The sequence below is a fragment of the Cetorhinus maximus genome, chromosome 29 (genome assembly GCF_964194155.1).
Source record: "Cetorhinus maximus chromosome 29, sCetMax3.hap1.1, whole genome shotgun sequence".
In the NCBI taxonomy this organism is placed as follows: Eukaryota; Metazoa; Chordata; class Chondrichthyes; order Lamniformes; family Cetorhinidae; genus Cetorhinus; species Cetorhinus maximus.
The window spans coordinates 8,576,736-8,597,943 of NC_135907.1; the positions used below are offsets into that span (position 1 = coordinate 8,576,736).

The window sequence follows — 21,208 nt, forward strand, 5'->3', positions numbered from 1 at the left end:
GAGTCACTGAGAGATTGGGAGAAACCAGAGAGGGACCAGTATCACCGAGAGATTGGAGCGACACCAGGATGGGAACAGGCTGGAGGTGAAGCTCGGGAGAAATACCAGGGATTAAAGGAATATAGGACGAAGACAAGCACATGGAGTCAGCCATGATCTCATGGAATGGTGGAATATGCTGCAGAGGCTAAATGGCCTACTTCTGTTCCTAGGGAGACAGCAAAGTCACTGAGAAACTTGGAAAACACCAGGGAGAGAGTCTTCCTTTTGAATTGTAAAGGACAGCTCTCCCTATCTCTCCCAGCAGCATCCAGAAGAGACTGTATCTGTAGCAGGTGACTGAGAGATGGTCACCATTACATAAGAACAAGGGATTTGTAGGAACAGGCAGTAAAACCCAAAAAGTTTAACTATTTTTAAATAAATCAACCCCAGCTGCATGGGCCAAGAGGCCTTTACTCACTCGACATTGTTTCCTGTGTTGCTGTGTGTCTCTGACAATCCTTCCTGTTCATTCAGGGCTTCTTTTTCTTTCCAACAGGTTTCGCTCCTGTGATGACCCTTTGGGATGTCAATGATGACCAAGTTTCTGATGTTATTGTTTCGTTCAGTTCCACTGGGAAAACCCGGGACCAGAGAGGAGGCCTCCGATCACAAGGTAATTTAGGGCTGGATGGAGTATTTGCTGCATGTCTGGCAGTAACTGGACAGGATTCCAGAACACTCACCTTCACTCGATCAATTAAACTTACTTCATCCTAGACATGGTAATCTAGTGAAGCAGATAATTCCACACCAGGCAGGGGCCCAAAGTCAACACAATCCTATATTTTAATCCATTGCTTTCCTAATGAGTCACTCTTGCTGGGTTGCGGGTGTGAATGCTCTGGTTTCGGCTTTCCACAAGGACTTTCCCTGACGTGTCTTCCAGTACCTCAGTGACTCTGTTCTCCCCCGGTGTGTCTCCCAGTGATCTCCTAATAGTTTGCTCACAAAAGCAATATAACTCCAACTAAATACTAGGAAGACTGAACCATTGTCTTTGGTCCATGCCACAAACTCTTGTTCCCTGACCACCATTTCCGTCCTAGGCAACTGCCTGAAGCTGAGCCAGACCATTCGTTCCCTTGGTTTTTGTGCTTGACCATAAGATCGCCTACTTCCACCTCTGTAACATTGCCCAACTACCCTTGCCTCAGCCCAGCTGCTTCTGAAACCCTCATCCATGCGTTTGTTACCTCTGGACTTGACTACTTCAGCGCTCTCCTGGACAACTTTCCACCTTCCAACCTGCATAATCTTGCGTTCATCCAAAACTCTGGTGCCCATATTCTAACTGGCACCAAGTCTCATTTACTCATTGCCTCTAGGCTTGCTGACCTACTTTGGGTCTGACAACACCTCAATTTTAAAATCCTCAGCTCTGTTTACAAATCTCTCCATTCCCTTTTCTATAATCTCCTGCAGCCCAACAAGCCTTCAAGGCCTCTGCGCTCTTCCAGCTCTGGCCTCTTGCACATTCCCAATTTTAATTGCTCACATTGGTGGCCGTGCCTTCAGCTGCCTAGGCCCTAAACTCTGGAACTCCCTCCTTAACTTTCACCTCTCTACCCCCTCTCTCCTCCTTTCCCCTTAAAGCCCATCTCTTTGACAAAGCCTTTGGTCACCTATCCTGGTATCTCCCTCTGTGGCTATTTTTATTGATAGTGTTCTTGTGAAGTATCTCGGACGTCTTGCTACTTTAAAGGCACTATATAAGTGCAAGTTGTTGTTGTAAAAGCACATGCTACTGGGTTTGGTTTGGTGATTGTGAGTCATTTATTCTGGCCCATTGACCAGTGAAATCACATCTTCTGTAAAGTGAATGGACCGAACTGGGATTAGTAAGACGACAATAAAGAGTTTAAATACTGCAGTCGAAGGCAGCTGAAGGGTCCTTCGTTGATCTTGTGAGAAGGCTGGGTAAATTAGCAAAACGTACACATTGAAATTTTTGAGCACTGCTGTCTAGGCCAGCATTTATTGCCCATCCCTAATTGCCCTTGACAAGTCGGTGCTGAGATCCCCCTGGAGCCACTAATTGAAACAGCCTTCCAGAGAAGCTCTGACAGAGGCCTGACAGCTGGCTGGTAACAGGAGCTGAACAGGGATCTGTAGTGTGCAGTGAGACACCTGGCCTGAGCCCCAGGGAGGAGCAGACAGCCATCCATTGCTCCTGCTGCACACTCGTACTCATTAAAGAAGCAGATGGTGGAGGGGAAATGGGAGTGTGGCCCACCTGTGCCTCTCCCTGTGGTGGCACAACCTATTAGCACTTGTTATGCAGGCTGGCAACTGATCAATGGAGAGGGACAGGCGGTGAGGGTTGGCAGGAGGAATGGGAAGCTTGCAGAACGGTGGACCCTGTAAATGACGGAGGGGCTGGTGGCTGAGGAAGCTGATGATGTAGTGGAATGTCAGATTCATTGACCTTCCTTTGCTCTTTCTGCAGCCACGTTGAAACTTCATGTGTCAGTTGCAGTGTTATCTGGGGTTGACGGCAGCGTTCTGTGGACATCCCCGGCTCCGGAGCGACTGAAGTTCATCCAGTGCGGCATTGGCTACGTGGATGGAGGGCAGGGTTCTGTCTGCCTATTGGTTGGAATCAATCATATGTTGAAGGCTGTTAACAGCAGCTCAGGTACGCAGACCCTCAGCAGTGACACCCTCAAGACCTGTGCTCGGAACCATGCGATATCTCGGTATCTTGACCAGTTTCCATCTTAATGAGGCTGACTGTGTAATTAACCGGCCCACAGCCCAAGGAGTGCCAGGACATAGAGTTCATCATCACAGTTTGCTATGTCTCTCTGTGACAGGACCCTGTGTTGCAACACACTCTCTCTGACAGACCCTTGTTTGCAGAGCACTCTGTCTCTGACAGGACCCTGTGTTACAGCACACTGTGACAGGACCCTGCATTACAGAGCACTGACTCTGTGACAGGATCCTGTGTTACAAAGCACTCTCTCTGTGACAGGACCCTGTGTTACAGAGCACTCTCTCTGTGACAGGACCCTGTGTTACAGAACACTCTCTCTGTGACAGGACCCTGTCTAACAGAGCACTCTCTCTGTGACAGGACCCTGTGTTACAGAGCACTCTCTCTGTGACAGGACCCTGTGTTACAGAGCACTCTCTCTGTGACAGGACCCTGTGTTACAGAGCACTCTGTCTGTGACAGGACCCTGTGTTACAGAGCACTCTCTCTGAGACAGGACCCTGTGTTACAGAGCACGCTCTCTGTGACAGGACCCTGTGTTACAGAGCACTCTCTCTGTGACAGGACCCTGTGTTACAGAGCACTCTCTCTGTGACAGGACCCTGTGTTACAGAGCACTCTCTCTGTGACAGGACCCTGTGTTACAGAGCACTCTCTCTGTGACAGGACCCTGTGTTACAGAGCACTCTGTCTGTGACAGGACCCTGTGTTACAGAGCACTCTCTCTGTGACAGGACCCTGTGTTACAGAGCACTCTCTCTGTGACAGGACCCTGTGTTACAGAGCACTCTGTCTGTGACAGGACCCTGTGTTACAGAGCACTCTCTCTGTGACAGGACCCTGTGTTACAGAGCACTCTCTCTGTGACAGGACCCTGTGTTACAGAGCACTCTCTCTGTGACAGGACCCTGTGTTACAGAGCACTCTCTCTGTGACAGGACCCTGTGTTACAGAGCACTCTCTCTGTGACAGGACCCTGTGTTACAGAGCACTCTCTGTGTGACAGGACCCTGTGTTACAGAGCACTCTCTGTGTGACAGGACCCTGTGTTACAGAGCACTCTCTCTGTGACAGGACCCTGTGTTACAGAGCACTCTCTGTGTGACAGGACCCTGTGTTACAGAGCACTCTCTGTGTGACAGGACCCTGTGTTACAGAGCACTCTCTCTGTGACAGGACCCTGTGTTACAGAGCACTCTCTCTGTGACAGGACCCTGCGTTACAGAGCACTCTGTGACAGAGCACTCTCTCTGTGACAGGACCCTGCGTTACAGAGCACTCTCTCTGTGACAGGACCCTGTGTTACAGAGCACTCTCTCTGTGACAGGACCCTGTGTTACAAAGCACTCTCTCTGTGACAGGACCCTGCGTTACAGAGCACTCTCTCTGTGACAGGACCCTGCGTTACAGAGCACTCTCTCTGTGACAGGGCCCTGCGTTACAGAGCACTCTGTCTGTGACAGCACCCTGTGTTACAGAGCACTCTCTCTGTGACAGGACCCTGTGTTACAGAGCACTCTGTCTGTGACAGGACCCTGTGTTACAGAGCACTCTCTGTGTGACAGGACCCTGTGTTACAGAGCACTCTCTCTGTGACAGGACCCTGTGTTACAGAGCACGCTCTCTGTGACAGGACCCTGTGTTACAGAGCACTCTCTCTGTGACAGAGCACTCTCTGTGTGACAGGACCCTGTGTTACAGAGCACTCTCTGTGTGACAGGACCCTGTGTTACAGAGCACTCTCTCTGTGACAGGACCCTGTGTTACAGAGCACTCTCTCTGTGACAGGACCCTGTGTTACAGAGCACTCTCTGTGTGACAGGACCCTGTGTTACAGAGCACTCTCTCTGTGACAGGACCCTGCGTTACAGAGCACTCTCTCTGTGACAGGACCCTGTGTTACAGAGCACTCTCTCTGTGACAGGACCCTGCGTTACAGAGCACTCTGTGACAGAGCACTCTCTCTGTGACAGGACCCTGCGTTACAGAGCACTCTCTCTGTGACAGGACCCTGTGTTACAGAGCACTCTCTCTGTGACAGGACCCTGTGTTACAAAGCACTCTCTCTGTGACAGGACCCTGCGTTACAGAGCACTCTCTCTGTGACAGGACCCTGCGTTACAGAGCACTCTCTCTGTGACAGGGCCCTGCGTTACAGAGCACTCTGTCTGTGACAGCACCCTGTGTTACAGAGCACTCTCTCTGTGACAGGACCCTGTGTTACAGAGCACTCTGTCTGTGACAGGACCCTGTGTTACAGAGCACTCTCTGTGTGACAGGACCCTGTGTTACAGAGCACTCTCTCTGTGACAGGACCCTGTGTTACAGAGCACGCTCTCTGTGACAGGACCCTGTGTTACAGAGCACTCTCTCTGTGACAGAGCACTCTCTGTGTGACAGGACCCTGTGTTACAGAGCACTCTCTGTGTGACAGGACCCTGTGTTACAGAGCATTCTCTCTGTGACAGGACCCTGTGTTACAGAGCACTCTCTCTGTGACAGGACCCTGTGTTACAGAGCACTCTCTCTGTGACAGGACCCTGTGTTACAGAGCACTCTCTCTGTGACAGGACCCTGTGTTACAGAGCACTCTCTGTGTGACAGGACCCTGTGTTACAGAGCACTCTCTGTGTGACAGGACCCTGTGTTACAGAGCACTCTCTCTGTGACAGGACCCTGTGTTACAGAGCACTCTCTCTGTGACAGGACCCTGTGTTACAGAGCACTCTCTTGGTGGTTCTTAACCGCATTCTTCGCTATTGTTTTTCAGGAAGTAGCCTGTGGGAAATGAAGAGTGTGTACCGATCCCATCAGACTCCAGCCGCCCCGGCAGTGCTGCTTCCTGACATAGACGGTGATGGATTTGCAGACATACTGCTCGGGAGCAGACCTACTGTACCGGTACGGACCAACTCAACCTTCGGTTGGCACAACTGCAGAGCTCCCAGTGAAATAGCCACAGGATGGCACCTTCCACAGTTAGGGTGGCAATCACCCCTCATGCCTAGTAAGTGCTGGCTTGGTTCAGTGGTACTGCTCTTGCCTCTGAGTCAGAAGATTGTGGGATCAATCCCCATCCCAGCATTCGGACACGTGGGGTAAATTTTTGTGAGACGATCCTCCTACTGGTTTGCCTTCACCTGGAAGTTAGAGCGAATAAAGTGAAAAGCCTCAGTGGAAATTCACCCCTGGAGTCTTTGCTGACAGTCACGTGCAGCACTGAAGGGGTGCTTGATTGTCAGAGATGCCATGTTTTGGGTGGGACATTAAACTTGAGTTCTGGTGCACATAAAAGATCCTATGGTGAAACAGAGCAGAGAGTTCTCCCACTATCTGAGCCAGCATCCCTCCCTCAAATCAACACAAAGAAAATAATGGATTAGCTGGGCAGTCAGTCACCTTGTTTGTTTGTGGGATCTTGCTGTGCATATATGAGCTGCTGCAAATCCCGCATCATAACAGTGACTGCATTTCAAAATAACCTATTAGATGTTAAACACTTCTGACCACTCTGAGGAGGTACAGTGATGCTGTATCAATACAGCTTCTTTAGCTTATGGCCGTCCTTGTTATTAACCCCAATGTCACTTTCTCGGGTTGTGAACCCACCCGTCAGCCCTTAGTTAGTCACTTACACTTGTGTTTGTTGCTAGGTTGCAGTGAGGATAAAAACAATCATGTTTTCCCATCATCTCTGGGCCTTTGTTGATTGGAGCTCTGTACTCACTGTGCCTGTTCAGAGGCACATAGGCCCTGCCCTCAGCCAGTGCCGAGTATCCATGCATATTGTTAGTGCCCCAGAGTAACCCTGCCCGTTGCTGATGGAACGATTACAACAGATACTGGTTAGTTTGGCAATGTGTAGGCCATGTGTATTGGGTAGTCGGATTGATCAAAGAACTCCTGTAATAAGCTAGCAAAAGGTGCAGTTCCTCCTACACGCACACACACACGTACACACACACACACATGGCTCCAATTTCCTGTTTGTGAGCAGCAATGTGTGTGTGAAGTGGTGCAGATCAGGTCTTTAAGGTACATCTCCCATTCAGAAGGCCCTTTGGAGCACCACTGCTCTGTGTTATACTCTTGATAGCCAGTTGGTGAAGGAAGTCTTTACACAGGATAGTTTTATTCACAGAGTGAAACGTTATAGGTGTACATCTCCTGACTGCCCTCAACAGTTGGCGTTGGTGTCTCTTTGTTTGTGCTAAAGTAACCATCCCATCAATGCCCTCCCCCTGTATGTACTTAATTGATACAATTAACACTTTGAACCCCACTGCTCTGAACCCCACTGCTCTGATGCCCTGGGAATGCTGTAGCTTCACTGAAGCAGCTAGAGGATCTTAAGGTGCTCACTGTTTTTAATCGATACTCTCCCTTCTCCACAGACACTGACAATGTTCTGGGGCCTTTCTCCACTCAACATTCTTAACATATAGACTTTGACAGGGAGCCTGTTGAGTCTGAGAATGTGGATATTGTTGTCAAGGCTAACATTTATTACCCATCCTTAGTTGCACTGAGAAGGTGGTTCGGCCTTCTTTGCAGCAGTTTGATACAAGTGATTGCCTTGTTGGATAGCTTCAGAGGGCAATTAAGATTAAATCACACCTCACATTTTAGCCCGCGTAAGGACAGAGGTTCCTCTCCTGAAGGACATTATTGAACCAGTTAGGTCTTTCTGACAATCCGACAGCTTCACAGTCACTTTTACTGATGCCAACTTTTTAATTTCCAAATATTTAAATCTAAATTCAAATCTCAGACAGGGATTTGAAGTCATGTTCTTTAGATTATTAATACAGATTATTGGATTACTAGTTCAGTAATGTAACATCTAGCCCATGCTCCTAGAAAAGAACTGGCAGATGCCTGGGAGCTGGGTAGCTGTATGCCCTCACCTGGGGAATGGGTGATGAGGAGTTCACTCACAGTGAGAGAAGAAATGCGATCACAAATTAATATCCAAGTCTTTCTGCGTATTGTTCTAACGAATTGTTTCTATTCCAGACCAGTCGGATTCGTGATGTCTCCTTTGTGTTTGTGTCAGGAGCAACTGGGGCCCTGATTGGTCAGTCGGTTTCTTACAATGTCACTGGTGAAGGCAAACTGATTGGCCCAAAGGCATATGTGTCCGGCGGAGGGGTGCTGTATGTTCTGTTTGGCTATGGTAAGCAGGAGAGAACAATTCTTGTCTTCCTTGGTTCTGGTTCCTCAGTTCCTTCGTGCCCCTTCTATCCTGGCCCGAGGTTTTGGTAACTGTTTGTGCTGTTGCACATCTTGAAATGGTGCCATTTAGAGAGATATCAGCTTGCGGCACCATCCCCCTCTCAGGCTGGAATTTAACCTGTTGCTGTGCGAATATAACATCTAGGTAATGCTGAGTCGTCTGATCTCAGGCAGGTTGGAAGCATCATGACAGTTGACCTTTGGCTCTTCATCAATCAATACAAGTGTAAAATGCTGAGACCATGCCCTCTCTCACACAAAGTGCTGTGTGCCCATCTCTGCCAAACTCCAATAGCCACCTGCACTCAACAGTGGGGAGGAACTTCAAGGCCCTTGATATCTCATTCAGCTCCCATAACAGCCTCACTTCACCATATGCCAACTCATGTCCTCCAGCCATATGTCTCTATTACTCATGCTGCCAATGGGCCACATGCTCAGGATTACAAGCCACAGCTGATGGCGGAACCAGTGAATTTTTGGTGGTGATGACGGAACCTTGAGGGTCAGTGTCTGCTTAGAGGCAGAGGATCCTTCGAGAAGAGGACTTGTGTTTCCTTTAAGCACACATGAGGAAGGTAACTGGAAACCACCTCATGAACTCTTTTCCCTAGTCATATTGCTCATTGAAATTGAAAATGGGAGGCTCCTGTGAGCAACTGAAGAGGGAAGTGTAGAACTGTGAGGTGTGGGGAATTGACCGAGGCCCTGACCTTGGGCAGATCAGATCACTACTTGTTTTTTTATTCTTTCATGAGATGTGGGCAGTGCTGGCAAGCATTTGTTGCCCATCCCCAATTGCCATTTCATGAGGGCAGTTAAGAGTCAACAGCATTGCTGAGAGCCTGGAGTCACATGTATGCCAGACAGGGTAAAGATCGCAGATTTCTCTCCCTAAAGGACATTAGTGTACTAGATGGGTTTTTACAACAATCAATGATTGTTTCATGGTCACCATTACTGAGACTAGCTTTCAATTCCAGATCTTATTAATTGAATTTAAATTCCACCAGCTGCTGTCGTGGCATTTGAATCCATGTCCCCAGGGCATTAGCCTGGGCCTGTTGGTTATCAGTCCACTGACATTTCCACTATGCCACCATCTCCCCTAAATCAATGTATGCATCTCCTCAGAAATCCAGATTTATCATGAAAGTTCATCTCACTTAATTGTAGAGATACTAGAGAAGGTGCTGAGAAGATTTACAAGAAAAATAGCAGAAATGTGAGAGTATACATATCTGGAAAGGATTAACAGGTCACTTTTCTTCTAGAAGGCTGAGAGTTGACTTAAAAGAGATCTTTAAAATTACGTAAGGCTTTTATAGAGTGGATACAAAGATGGGTGTTTTCTCTGGCAGGGAAGGGCATAACTAGAGGCTACTGTCCTAAGCCCAACCAGCTTCATCGATGACCTTCCTTCCATCATAAGGTCAGAACTGCGATGTTTGCTGAAGTTTGCAAAATGTTCAGCACCATTCGCAACTCCTCAGATATTGAAGCAGTCCATTTCCAAATGCAGCAGGACCTGGACAATATCCAGGCTTGGGCTGACAAGTGGCATGTAACATTTGTGCCACACAAGTGCCAGGCAATGACCATCTCCAACAAGGGAGAATCTGACCATTCCCCCTTAATATTCAATGGCATTACCATCACTGAATCCCCCACTATCAACATCTTGAGGGTTACCATTGACCAGAAACTGAACTGGACTAGCCATATAAATACTGTGGCTACAAGAGCAGGTCAGAGGCTAGGAATCCTGTGGCGAGTAACTCACCTGACTGCCCAAATTCTGTCCACTATCTACAAGGCACAAGTCAGGAATGTGATGGAATGCTCTCCACTTGCCTGGAGACTGCAGCTCCAGCAACACTCAGGAAGCTTGACACCATCCAGGACAAAGCAGCCCACTTGATTGGCACCACATCCACAAACATTCACTCCCTCCACCGCTGACAAACAGTGGCAGTAGTGTGTACCATCTATAAAATGCACTGCAGAAACTCACCAAGGCTCCTTAGACACCTTCCAAACCCACAATCACTACCATCTAGAAGGACAAGGGCAGCAGATACATGAGAACACCACTAACTGTAAGTTCCCCTCCAAGCCACACACCATCCTGACTTAGAACTGTATTGCCATTCCTTCATTATCGCTAGGTCAAAATTCTGGAACTCCTTCCCTAACAGCATGTGGGTGTACCTACACCACATGAACTGCAGTGGTTCAAGAAGGCAGCTCACCACCACCATCTCAAGGGCAACCAGGGATGGGCAATAAATGCTGGCTTAGTCAGTGATGGCCACATCCCGTAAATGAATAAAAATATATAAGATAGCCAATAGGGAATTCAGAAGAAACTTCTTTACCCAAAGGTTGGTGAGAATGTGGAGCTTGCTATCACCGGGAGTGGTTAAAGTGAATAGTATTGATGTATTTAAAGGGAAGCTTGACAAGTGTATGAGGGAGAAGGGAATAGACGGCTATGATGATAGATTTTGATGAGAAGAGACAGGGCTTGAGGGGAGCACAAACACCAGGATGGACTGGCTGGCCTGAATGGCCTGTTTTTATGCTGTATATCCTACGTAATCCTATGTATTGAGTCTGCATCAACCGTTCTGTCAGGCAGTGTAATCCAAATCCTAATCACTCACGTAAATGTACTTTCTTTTCTCATTTCACCTCTTGCCAATCATGTTGAACCTGTGCCCTCTGGCTAGCAACCTTTCAGCTATTGTAGGCAGTTTCCCTTTATTAACCCCATCTAAAAACTTCATGATTTAAATACTTTTATCCCTCTTCTGTGCTCTAAGGGGAACAACCCCAACTTCTCCAGACAAGCTACATGATTATATTCCCTCATCGCTAGAATCACTCTAGTAAACCTCTTTTACTCTTTTTAAAAAACATTAATGGAATATCCATGTGCTTCAAATACAGAGCGAGAAAGCTCCTTGCAGCGAACGTGTGATGACAACAACTTGCATTAATATATTGCTTTCAATGTGAATATTCATTAATAAGGCAACACTTATTCACCAGATAATAACTTTTAAATACTCATTGTTTATGAACTAAAAGAACTCCATTCAGCCAGAGAGGTTCACAGTAAAACAGACTGACCTTTGGTTACATGATAAGAGGGTGACTGTTATTCTGCAGTTGCTAGCACCATCTCTTGGAGAATATGAGGTGGCACAGGAAATAGTGGAAGAGTTACATTTCGTAAAGCGGTGCTGCGGGTTTGATTATACTGAGAAAGACTGTGGCTACTGAGCAATACAACACTGAGGCTGAGAACAATGGGAGCAAAGGAGGTAACTTGGGAAACAGTGACCAGGTGACACCAGGCTTGGGTTTGAAAGACGTGCCTGGTTTAGTTAGAAAGAAAGACAGAGAGTTAAGGAGCTGCACAGTTGTGAGGGGACACACTGCATTAATACACAGTGTGAATTTTAACCTAACCAGCAGTTATTTATCCAGGAAAAAAAATCTGTTCTTCTGTTCTTATCATTTAACCTGTAATTGTAAGTGTAGGGAGGCACCTCAAGAATGTTATATGCGGTATTGAAAGAAATTGAACTAGATTGCATTTTATATAATGTCAAATTTGAACTATTATGCATTTTTACAGACTTTATAAATAAAATATGTTTTTGGAGAGAAAGTAGTGATTTAACCAGAAGCCTGCCCCAATTCCCATAGCAAATGCACTTTTACTTTTGAATTCTGGTCCCAGTTTGTAACTAATGATCCCCTAAATGACGGCCCTGGATCAGGGATCAGCTTTATAAACCAGTGAACTCCAGCTGAAAAAAAGACACAATGGGAGCACAAAGAAAGATTCCTAGTTACCAGAACAAGGAGCATCTATTGTTTGTAAAGAATCCTCCTACCCTTCACTGATACAAAATCTTTCCTTTTAAAGGGAACATCCAGGCTGTGTCCGTGAGGGACATTTACAAGCAGGCGAATGGCAAAGGCAGCTTGCCTCCATCTCTACAAAGCCAGGACTCTTTATGGGAATGGAAGAGAAAAGGAAACCTGTCTGAATTGTTGGAGGTGTACAGGTGACCATCATACATACAACATGCAGACTGGGAGGGAGTGTTTTGGTGGGACTTCTGATGGACTTATTTCGAGACAACTGTTTCTGAGAGCAGCAATTACCCTTGGTCATTGGTGTAGTGGGAGTTGGAGGAGCCGACTGCAACTCACTGCAGCCGGCAAGTGGAACTCAGCCGTTCCCAGTTTCAGGGTATTTCAAACACCTGGTCAAAAATAAAGAATAAAAGATTGAGATGAGAAATCAGTGCCAGCAGTTGTTTTACTGTAGATCGACGAGAGTGATCCTTAATTAAATTACTGGTCATTGAGAATGATCCTTAATTAAATTACTGGTAAGCAAGAGTGATCATTAATTAAATCGCTGGTCAGTGAGAGTGATCATTAATTAAATTACTGGTAAGCGAGAGTGATCATTAATTAAATCGCTGGTCAGTGAGAGTGATCATTAATTAAATCGCTGGTCAGTGAGAGTGATCATTAATTAAATTACTGGTAAGCGAGAGTGATCATTAATTAAATCACTGGTCAGTGAGAGTGATCATTAATTAAATTACTGGTAAGCGAGAGTGATCATTAATTAAATCGCTGGTCAGTGAGAGTGATCATTAATTAAATTACTGGTAAGCGAGAGTGATCATTAATTAAATTACTGGTAAGCGAGAGTGATCATTAATTAAATCGCTGGTCAGTGAGAGTGATCATTAATTAAATCGCTGGTCAGTGAGAGTGATCATTAATTAAATTACTGGTAAGCGAGAGTGATCATTAATTAAATCGCTGGTCAGTGAGAGTGATCATTAATTAAATTACTGGTAAGCGAGAGTGATCATTAATTAAATCGCTGGTCAGTGAGAGTGATCATTAATTAAATCGCTGGTCAGTGAGAGTGATCCTTAATTAGCTTGCAGGTCAGCAATATTGGTCCTTAATTAAATCATTGGTCAGGAATGTGGCCCAAGGCAGGTTCAGAAGACCCTTTACGTCTGTGCCACTTAGACTCTCATTTAACTGGAATTTGATGACTGGTTAGGGAATACTCAGTCCTCATAACATATGAGCTCAGATACCTGACTGTGGATTCCTATAGTGCCTTCCATGACCTTGGGACATCCCAAGGTGCTTTACAGCCATCGAAGTACTTTTAGTAGTGTAGCCACTATGGTAGGAAATGTGGCAGCCAATTTGCATGCTGTCAGCTCTCAATGTGATAATGACCAGGTAGTTTTTTTTTTAGTTGGCAGAGGGATAAATGTTGGCTCCATGACTTCGGGGAGAACTCTCCTGCTCGACTTCAAAATATTGCAGTGAAATCTTTTACTTCCACCTGAAAGGGCAGTCAGGGCTTCGACTACAGAGAGAAAATTCACAATCGATCCTTTTTTCTACTTGTTGTTGGGATGTGTGATGGCTGGCTTGGCCAGCGTTTATGGCCCATCCCTAATTGAGGAGCTAGTGGTGAGCTGCCTTCTTGAACTGCTGCTGTTCTATGTAGGTACACCCACGATGCTGTTAGCGAAAGACTCCCAAGATTTTGACCCAACGACAGTCAGTGGACGGTGATATATTCCCAAGTCAGGGAGATGTGCAGCCTGGAGGGGAATTTGCAGGTGGCAGTGTTCCAATGCAGCTGCTGTCCTTGACCACCTAAGTGGTAGAGGTCACGGGTTGGAAATTGATGTCGAAGGACCCTTGCCAAGTTGCTGCACTGCATCTTGTAGATGGTACACACTGCTGCATTGGTGGTGGAGGGAGTGAATCTTAAGGTGGTGGATGGGGTGCTGACCAAATGGGCTGCTGTGTCCTGGAGGGTGTCGAGTTTCTTGAGTGTTGTTGGACCTGCACTCATCCAGGCAAGTGGGACGTATTCCATCACACTCCTGACTTGTGTGTTGTAGATGGTGGACTGGCTTTGGGGAGTCAGGAAGTGAGTTACTCGCTGCAGAATTTCCAGTTTGACCTGCCCTTGTAACTACAGTATTTATATAGCTGATCCAGCTAAGTTTTTGGTCAATGGTAACCCCCAGGATGTTGATAGTGGGGGAATTCAGCAACGTTAATGCCGTTGAATGTCAAGGGGAGATGGTTAGATCCTCTCTTGTTAGAAATCATCATTTCCTAGCACTTGTGTGGCACAAATATTAATTGCCACTTATCAGATCAAGCCAGAATATTATCCAGTTTTTGCAGCATGCGGGCACATGCTTCTTCAGTCTAAGGAGTCGCAAATGGTACTGAATGCTGCGCAATCAGCAAACATCTGACCTGATTGTGGAGGGAAGGTTATTGTTGAAGGAGGTAAAAATAGTTGGGCTATAGAGGAACTCATGCAGCGATGTCCTGAGGCTGAGATGATTGGCCTTCAACAACCACAACCAACTTCCTTTGTACTAGGTAGAGAGAAAACTCTCCAACCAGTGACTCCCATTGACTTCAATTTTGTTAGGTCTCCTTTATGTGACACTCAATCAGATCCTGCCCTGATGTCACACTCCCCCAACCTCTTGAGCTCAGCTCTTTTGTTCACATTTGGCCCAAGGCTATAATGTGGTCAAGAGCTAGGTGGTCCTAGTGGAACCCAAACTGAGCATCGGTGAGCATGAGTTGTTGCTGAGTAAGTGTCACTTGTAGCACTGTTGGTAATTTGCTGGATTGAATTTGTCCTCTTTATGTCAATAGGACATGCTTGGACAATTTTCCACATTGTCAGGTAGATGCCACTGCTGTGGCTGTACTGGAATAGCTTGGCTATGGGTCCGGCTAGTCCTAGAACACAAGACTTCAGTACTACTGCTGGAGTGTTGTAAAGGACCATAGCCTTTGCTGTATCCAGTGCTTTCAGCTGTTTCTTGATATCACGGTGTGAATCGAATTGGCTGATGACTGGCATCTGTGTTGATGGGGACCTCAGGAGGAGGCCAAGATGGATCATCCACGAGGCACTTCTGGCTGAAGATGGTTGCAGACACTTAAGCCTTGTTTTTGGGGCTGATGTGCTGGGCTCAAGGATGGGAACATTTTTGGAGCTGCTTCTTTCTATTACTTAATTGTCCATTGCCAATAATGACTGGATGTGGCAGCACTGCAGAATTTTAATCTGATCCGCTGGTTGGGGTTCTGCCTATATCAGTTGTCAGTGTGAAATAAAGTCTTTCTAAATGTGACTTGTTGACTGGTGAACTTGAGATGGATAACTTGGTTTCATGGTTCAATTGAATTGAGCATGAGGGTAGTATTTGCCTTTGTGCTTGGTCTCTGAGGGTTTACATGTGACGTTGACTTTTTTCCAGGAGACTGCACTTAGTCACGTAGTGAGAGCAAAGCCAAATCAAGCTCATCATCCTGCAATCCAAAATAGCAATGAAGTGACCTGTTTCTGCAATCAGTCATGTGTTTGAACAAGCTGCCCTGGCACCTCTTTCTCACATGACTGCATTGTGCTGTCAACAACAGATTTTTAAAGACGACTTTGAGAGCTAAGGACACAGGGTTCGTTTAGGTGACTGAGCAAATATAGCGACATCCTCTGAATCATTCATTCATGGGGTAATGTTAAGTGCAGTGCTGCTGAGGTGGATGGGGTGAACATCCAGGAGGTTTGTCTCTACCCGGTGTCTTGGCAGTTGATAGACTGCAGAGAGGGTTTATTTACTATATTGCATGTACAGACCGTGCTCGCCCTCCCGGGCGCAGACCACGCTCACCCTCCCGGGCGCAGACCGCCCCCGCCCTCCCGGGCGCAGACCATGCTCACTCTCCCGGGCACAGACCGCACTCGCCCTCCCGAACACAGACCGCCCTCGCCCTCCCGGGCGCATACTGCGTTCGCCCTCCCGAACACAGACCGCCCTCGCCCTCCCGGGCGCAGACCGCACTCGCCCTCCCGAACACAGACCGCCCTCGCCCTCCCGGGCGCAGACCGCCCCCGCCCTCCCGGGCACAGACCGCCCTCGCCCTCCCGGGCACAGACCGCCCTTGCCCTCCCGAACACAGACCGCGCTCGCCCTCCCGAACACAGACCGCCCTCGCCCTCCTGAGCACAGACCGCCCTCGCCCTCCCGAACACAGACCATGCTCACCCTCCCGAACACAGACCGCCCTCGCCCTCCTGGGCGCAGACCGCACTCGCCCTCCCGAACACAGACCGCCCTCGCCCTCCCGGGCGCAGACCGCCCCCGCCCTCCCGGGCGCAGACCGCCCTCGCCCTCCCGGGCACAGACCGCCCTCGCCCTCCCGAACACAGACCGCCCTCGCCCTCCCGAACACAGACCGCCCTCGCCCTCCCGAACACAGACCGCCCTCGCCCTCCCGAACACAGACCGCGCTCGCCCTCCCGAACACAGACCGCCCTCGCCCTCCCGAGCACAGACCGCCCTCGCCCTCCCGAACACAGGCCGCCCTCGCCCTCCCGAACACAGACCACGCTCACCCTCCCGAACACAGACCGCCCTCGCCCTCCCGAACACAGACCGCCCTCGCCCTCCCGAACACAGACCGCCCTCGCCCTCCCGAACACAGACCGCCCTCGCCCTCCCGAACACAGACCGCGCTCGCCCTCCCGAACACAGACCGCGCTTGCCCTCCCGAACACAGACCGCCCTCGCCCTCCCGAACACAGACCGCCCTCGCCCTCCCGGGCGCATACCGCGCTCGTCCTCCCGAACACAGACTGCCCTCGCCCTCCCGAGCACAGATCGCCCTCGCCATCCCAAACACAGACCACGCTTGCCCTCCCGAACACAGACTGCCCTCGCCCTCCTGGGCGTAGACCGCGCTCGCCCTCCTGAACACAGACCGCCCTTGCCCTCCCGAACACAGACCATGCTCACCCTCCCGAACACAGACCCCCCTCGCCCTCCCGGGCACAGACCGTGTCAGACATCGAGTTGCCCCAGGCCACTGACTGGGTTGAGTGCTTTCGGACAGGAATGTGGTTGATGATGGTGGCATGGAGTTTTTGTTGTTGTGGTGCAGCATTTTCAGGACCCTAATTCACATAAGTTATTTGTGATTCTGAATGTTGCTGCAATGAGATTCTATCCCAGCACAACCTCATCTATTAATATGTTGGAGACCACCCTTCTAACTGGAACTGTGCAAGCACCTCCAGCCTCTCGCTTTGGGGATTTAGTGAGCTGATTAGTGCACAAACACAGGCGCTGCGCGGCTGTATTCATAGGCTGAGGAATTGCTACAAGATAAACAACAGCCCATGAATTTGATCACCAGGCTGTTGGGAAGCTGCCTGATGGAACAAACAACCATCAGTACAGGGAGGGCACATGACAAGACGAGACAGGGTGGGCCATTGATACAATCCCTTTCACCTGCACTGAACAGCCCGGGCCCCGGTAACCTGCCTGTCCCTTCCATTAGCGCAGTGTGTCTATGTAGGGTGAGGAAAGAAAGACCTGGAAAGAAGAAAAATTAGCAAGGAAAATAGAGTAAAAGACAAGAACAACTGTACTTCTCCATTGCCGTGACTCTCGCTGAATACGTGTAATGCAGAACTGTGAGAGACAGGACAGCAGGTGGATTAGGTGTCAATCTACAGGCTCATGGGGAACCTCAGCCCATCACCGATTTCCTTTCAGACTCTCTGGAACACGTTACCCCCTCCTAGTGCACTGCTGTCCAGATAGAAATGTTAGCTCCCTGACTGCAGGCCCAAGAATATTTGGACAGAGTTAAAGAATATCTTTTAACAAAGAATCTAACACACACACAGAGCTCTACAGCCTCATGGAAAATCTGTTCCACTTGCAGTTTCAATGTTTGAGCATTCAGAATCTGTTCATTCACTCTAGGGACAGATAGAGTTTCATTGGCGCATTGCCTTGTTCTCCCGCCCCACCCAGCCCCCTTGTTCTGTACCCAGCTCAAGAAGAGCTGTTTTTCCACACTGCAATTTAACACAGCTCAGTGACAGACCTGTGACTGACCATGGCATAATCTCACAGTCCACTGAGCCCCGGGTTAAGCCCATTGCTCACTAAACCTTCCCCCTGCCCCCGAGGGACTTTCCCTGCATCCTGGGGCCTGGTGCACACTTAGGGGACCTGGAGGGTACTGACTGTGGTTAGCTTTGCGTGGCAATGAGACAGACATCCAAAGGCAAAGGCATTAGATAACATGGAGTGAGAGTGCCAGTGGTCACAGTGAGGTGGTCAGTGTGCAGCCAGGTAGAGAACAATGCCCCCTGGTGCTCCCTACCTGCACTGTGTCTAGAGGAACAGCAGTCAGTTCTTTAATGGAATGGATAGAATTTACTAAAACAAAATTTTAATTGTTATGTAAAAATCTCATAACGCTTCAGCTGTCAGAGTGAAACTGGAGATAGAGCTGGTGTCTCACTGAATGTTTCCATCGTTGCTTGCATATATTCTGTTCCCATAGTCCTATCTGCTACTGGTTTTGCTTGCACCCAGCCCCTCCCAACCCATCACGCACACCCAGCCCCCCCAACCCCCCATCCCCCAACCCCCATTCGCCGCTCACGGTCCCCCACTCCATCCACCACCGCCTGCAGTATCCCTTCAGCTGCCCCTGACTGCTGCCGTCCCTAGCCCTCCCTATCCAACACCACCCCCAGCACCCCGTCTGCCGCCGAACTCAGCCCCACCCCGTCTGCCGCCGATCTCAGCCCCACCCCCGTCTGCCGCTGATCTCAGCCCCACCCCCGTCTGCCGCCGATCTCAGCCCCACCTCCGTCTGCCGCCGATCTCAGCCCCACCCCCGTCTGCCGCCGATCTCAGCCCCACCCCCGTCTGCCACCGATCTCATGAGATCACAAAGGGGTCAAGGACAATGTTTTTTTGGCTACAGCTAAAGAACAAAAAAGGTGTGATTACACTGCTCGGGGTAGCCTATAGGCCGCCAACTAGTGAGAATAATGTAGATGAACAAATTTGCAAGGAAATTACAGAGATACAAAAATTATAGGGTCGTTATAATGGGGGACTTTAATTACCCAAATACAGACAGGGATAGTTGTTGTGTAAAGGGCAGCAAGCAGCAAGAATTCCTAGAGTGTGTTTAGGAAAGTTTTCTACAGCAATATGTTTCCAGTTCAATGAGAAAGGAGGCAAGACCTGGTTCTTGGGAATGATGGCCAAGTAGATCAAGTGTCAGTTAGGAAAATGTTTAGGGGACAACGGTCATTGTATCATAAGATTTAGGCTGACTATGGAAAATTACAGAGAATAATCCAGAGTAAAAATAATTAACCGGGGGAAAGCCAACTTCAATGTGTTAAGAATGGATCTGGGCCAGTTAAACTAGAGTCAAAGGTTGGCAGAAAAAACAGTAGCTGAACAATGGGCTACCTTCAAATAAGAGATAATTCAGGCACATTCAAGGTATATTCACCCACAAGGAAAAGTTAGGACAAACAAATCCAGCACTTCCTGGATGACAAAAAGATAGAACTTAAAATAAGGAAGAAAAAGTATGCTTATGACAGATCAAATAGAAAATACAATTGAGAACCAGGCTGGATATAGAAGGTTCAGAGGGAAGGTGAAATAGGAAATAAGAGAATCAAAGAGAGAGTATGAAAAGAGACTGGCAGCTAACATAAGAGGGAATCCCAAAGTCTTCTATCGGCATATAAATAATAAAAGGGTGGTTGAAGGAGGAGTAGGGCCGATTAGGGACCTAAATGGGGGCAGAGGGCATAGCTGAGATGTTAAATTAATACTTTGCACCTGTCTTTACCAAGGAAGAAGATGCTATCCAGACCATGGTGAAAGAGGAGGTAATTTGACACGGGTTTAAAATTGATAGGAAGAGGTATTGGATAGGCTGTCTGTACTTAAAGTTGATAAGGCACCAGGATTGGCTCAAAGACTGGTGTGGGAGAAATGGGTTTTGTTTCTTGGGACACTGACACCAGCACTGGGGAAAGTGCTTCACCTGAAAATATTGGTAGGATTGGACAGAATCAATATGGATTTATGAAAGGGAAATCATGTTTAGCAAACCTGTTGGAGTTTTTTGAGGATGTAACTAGCAGAATAGATAAAGGATAACCAGTGGATATGGAATATTTAGACTGTCAGAAAGCTTTTGATAAGACTCCACACAAGCGGTTAGTGAACAAAATTAAAGCACATGGGATTGGGGGGGGAATATACTGGCATGGATTGAGTAGTTGTTAACGGACAGAAAACAGAGAATAGGAATAAATGGGTCATTTTCAGTTTGGCAGGCTGTGACTAGTGGGTTACCACAAGAATCAGTGCTTGGACCCCAGCTATTCACAATCTATATCAATGATCTGGATGTGGGGATTAAATGTAACATTTCCAGGTTTGCAGATGACCCAAAACTAGGTGGAAGTGTGAATTGTGAGGAGGATGCAAAGAAGCTTCAAGGGGGTTTGGAGAGGCTAAGCGAGTGGGCAGAAAATGGAATTACAATGTGGAGAAATGTGAAGTTATCCACTTCGGTAGGAAAAACAGAAAAACTGAGTATTTCTTAAACTGTGAGAGGCTGGGAAGTGTTGAACGTCAAAAGGACTTGGGTATCCTTGTTCATGAGTCACTGTAAGCTAACTTGCAGGTACAGCAAGCAATTAAGAAGGCCAATGGTATGTTGGACTTTATTGCTCCTCTACACATAGGAGTAAAGATGTCTTACTGCAATTATATAGAGCCTTCGTGAGACCGCATCTGTAGTTTTGTGTGCAATTTTGGACTCCTTACCTAAGGAAAGATATACTTGCCATAGAAGGAGTGCAACAAAAGTTCACCAAACTGATTCCTGGAATGGAAGGATTAGTCCATGAGGAAGAATTAAATAGACTGAGCCTTTATTCTCTGGAGTTTAGAAGAATGAGAGGTGATCTCATTCAAAAATACAAAATTCTTACAGGGCTGAACAGGGTAGATGCAGGAAGGATGTTTCACCTGGCTTGGTGTTCTAGAACCAGGGGAAAGGTCTCAAAATAAAGGGCAGGCTATTTAGGACTGAGATGAGGAAGAATTTTTTCACTCAGAGGGTGGTGAACCTTTGGAATTCTCTGCTGCTGAAGGCTGTGGAAATTCAGTCGTTGAATAATTTCAAGACAGATCGATAGATTTCTACATATTAAAAATATCAAGGGATACGGGGATAGTACAGGAAAGTGGTGTT

General features: G+C 47.8%; 1 protein-coding gene across 3 annotated transcripts in view; it reads left to right on the top strand.

Moving 5' to 3' along the window:
* The window catches only part of fam234b (family with sequence similarity 234 member B), a 61,824-nt gene that overhangs the window by 14,736 nt on the left and 25,880 nt on the right, over positions 1-21,208 (top strand). For 2 of the 3 annotated variants that reach the window (XM_078532120.1, XM_078532121.1), the window contains exons 3-7: positions 542-658; positions 2,492-2,680; positions 5,532-5,662; positions 7,778-7,937; positions 11,937-12,078. In XM_078532120.1, coding sequence (XP_078388246.1) covers positions 542-658; positions 2,492-2,680; positions 5,532-5,662; positions 7,778-7,937; positions 11,937-12,078 — 739 coding nt within the window. The remainder of the gene's footprint in view (positions 1-541; positions 659-2,491; positions 2,681-5,531; positions 5,663-7,777; positions 7,938-11,936; positions 12,079-21,208) is intronic. The other variant, XM_078532122.1, reaches the window with a different exon arrangement.